The sequence below is a fragment of the Mus caroli genome, chromosome 12, assembly GCF_900094665.2.
Source record: "Mus caroli chromosome 12, CAROLI_EIJ_v1.1, whole genome shotgun sequence".
Classification (NCBI taxonomy): Eukaryota; Metazoa; Chordata; class Mammalia; order Rodentia; family Muridae; genus Mus; species Mus caroli.
In genome coordinates this window covers 66598996-66602037 of record NC_034581.1, presented here as the reverse complement: position 1 = coordinate 66602037, position 3042 = coordinate 66598996, and the positions used below count along the sequence as shown (strand labels likewise).

The 3042-nt window shown below is 48.8% G+C and overlaps 1 protein-coding gene across 4 annotated transcripts in view; it reads right to left on the bottom strand.

Moving 5' to 3' along the window:
* Positions 1 to 3042, bottom strand: part of Daam1 (dishevelled associated activator of morphogenesis 1) — a 158230-nt gene that overhangs the window by 8582 nt on the left and 146606 nt on the right. For all 4 annotated transcript variants that reach the window (XM_029484529.1, XM_029484530.1, XM_021179729.2 and 1 more), the window contains one exon: positions 2090 to 2150. In XM_029484529.1, coding sequence (XP_029340389.1) covers positions 2090 to 2150 — 61 coding nt within the window. The remainder of the gene's footprint in view (positions 1 to 2089; positions 2151 to 3042) is intronic.

Genomic DNA, 3042 nt, shown 5'->3' with positions numbered 1-3042 from the left:
GAGAGGGAGAGGGAGAGGGAGAGGGAGAGGGAGAGGGAGAGGGAGAGAGATTGATTGTGCTGGTATAGGGATGGTGAACTATCTTAAAGCATGTCATTAGCCACTCACTCACTGTATCTGGATTTATCTCTGACACTTCACACAGCATCACTGACTTGGACAAAGCACAATTAGGACACATGAATATCCAGGTGAGTCAAGCTCTGTGGCCTCCTAATATGTCAGTTACAGCTTGACATTTCAGCTGCCAGGGGCAGAGACAGGCTCTGTCGTAGCTGGTGATTTTGTTAACTTGATACATGCTAGGGTCATTTGGGAAGAAGGAATCACAAATGAGAAGATGCCCCCTCCAGACTGGCGGCAGACATGCCTTTAGGGTATTGTCTTGACTAGTGATTGCTACGGGAAGGCCCAGCTCTTTTTGGGCTGTGAGATCCTTGGGCAAGTGGTGCTGGGTGGTATAAAAAAGCAGGCTGAGCAAGCCACGACTGGTCGAGCCAGCAAGCAACATTCTCTCACAGCCCCTGCTTCAGTTCCTGGCTCCTGTTGCAGTTCCTGTCTTGAGTTCTTGCCCTGACTCCTGTTGATGACGGGCTATGATATGGAAATGTAACTAAAGTAAACCCTCTCCTCCCTAAGCTGCTTTCAGTCAGAGTTAACCACAGCAAAAAGAAGCCCTACCCTAGACAGCTTCTGCGGTCCCTTTCCTATTAAGAACATGATGCAGTATATGCCACCCAGGAGATGGAGCACAACTACGCTTTAGCAAGCAAAGCCACTGCAAGTCCCGGGAAGACCACCTTGACCTGGTGGTCTTCTAACTCAGACACACAGGGTTCAAGAGTGTGCACCACCTGGCTTAGGGATGGCACAACTGCTGCTCCAGTCTCAAGAAAGTCTACGTGGGAAGGAGAAGGTAACCACTCAGGTTACCAAGCATCCTGGCCAGGCCGGGCCTTCTAAAACTCCATGGAGAAATGTCCAGGCATTCATAATACAATTCCTGTATCCCCCCAGGCCCCAACTCCTCAAAAACAAGCTCCTGAATCTTAGTGGAAAAAAAGATTAAGATGTTATTAGCACTATGTCTTCAAGGAATTCAACAGGGTGTAGGATATAGTTTTGTGATTCAAAGAGGAGAAAGGAGGGCACCTTGGCATCTGGTGATAAATTACCTGCAAGGTATTTAAGGGAAGGGCAAGTTTCAGACTGTTCCTGAATCAGTAACCTCACCCAATGCAGACACAGCCAGCTGGGCAGGGCGTGAGTGGTGGTTCTCATCCCTGGACTTACTCCCTGGCAGCCGCATCCATGGAGACACTCCTGTGGCGGTGTCCCAGCGCCGCTGTGCTGCATTCTTCTGGCTCCTCCCTATCTTCTCCACATTCCTGTGGTTCCCTTTTATCTTCTGTACCTGGGCAGCCCCCCTCCCATGGACCTTTCCACACCATCCTGCTCCTAAGCCATAACTGGAGTTCATCTCCTCCAGTAGGAGCACCTTCTCCAGGACGTGCCAGCCAATCACACGCCTCCAGGCCAGCCTCAATCCAGCCCTTTCATCACACCCCTCTTGGATCACCACCATGCTTATCTAGACAGGGTCCTGCTGAGGGAACTAGCTGCTCTCACCACTGCAGCACTAGAAAGCCTTGGACACGGTATGTATGCTATGCCCAAGAATGTGTTTGGTGAAGACTCCCCTTCCCAAAGGACCAGTTCAGAAGAAGCAGAGGGGTTCCATCAGCCTGTGGAGAGGCACATCAAACCATAACAGAACATGGAAATGGAAGGTTGCCTCACCTGGTCCACTCATGCTAAGGCCTGCCTCCTGGGTTGAATTGTTGGCCTTCCTCACCTACTTCAAGCTCCCACTGCAGGGAGCCTCTCAGGACACTTGGCTGCATGAAACTGAGTTCCTATACTGGATACAGCTTGTGCCTGCTTCTTTCTGGCCACTCTTATGGAATCATGTTTATCCTGGGCAGAGCACATGCCAAAGGCGCTCCTGTGCTCGAGGTCTGCACACCAGCGAAGTAGTGAGGAGGCCGGCAGTCATGGTGGGCAGTCATGGTGGGAAGCAGGTACTCACCGTCTCTACAGCTTTCAGGCCACTCCTCAGGGTGCTGATCTCCTTGTCCAGCTCAGTCATGCTGTCGGAGAGAGTGACATCTTAGCAGTCAGCAAGCAGCTTATAGGAGTAACTAAGAGACACACTGGCTCGAGTCAGTACGTGCTTGGAGGCAGGCATATGCTTAGCTTATAAACTATATTCCAGGGACAGTGAGATGGGTGAGAGTGCTTGACAACCCCAGGTTACTCCTAAGGACCCACACGGTAGAACGGTAGAAGAAAACAGTTGTTATGACTTCCAGAGGCTGTTATGGAGCATGCATGTGTACACACACGTACACACGCACACATTAAATGTGATAGAAAGAAAACATTCCTCTCATTCTCAGATTTCACAAAAGCTACAGCATTAAAAAAAATGTAACTTATGTGTATATAATTTTAATTTTTCTGTACATTTTTTTGTTTTCCTCTGCCAGTAGGTATATTTTATAGGTTAAAAATAGCAGAAGAAAAATGTTTCCCATGAGTAAAGAAATATTTTATGTTTGAATCACAGAACGCCTCTGCTTCAGCAAGTTGCTATATGTAGAAATGAGCATGTGCCACGTTTGGCTCTCTAAGAAGGTGGCTCGCCCAGAACCTCATTCAGTCGGGACCCTGCAGCTCACCACGACTGCAGCAGTGGGAGCAGCTAGTAGCCTCAGTCAGCAGGCAGTTGCTGAGAGCTGTCCTGGTCACTTTTCACTTTGCTGCCTTCTTTGTTTTTAGTGAAGAAAGATTCCTGGGCTTCTCCCATGCTTTCTGTTTCATGGCTTTTAAACACTAAAGATTAAAGCTCAATTCTCACAACCCCACTGTATCAAAGAGCTTGCCGCCAATAGTTCATTTACTCAAATAGATCATTTCTTGTGTTACCTACTCTATTTCTTATACCAAGGGAAGGGGAGGGGAGGGGGGAGGGGAGGAGGG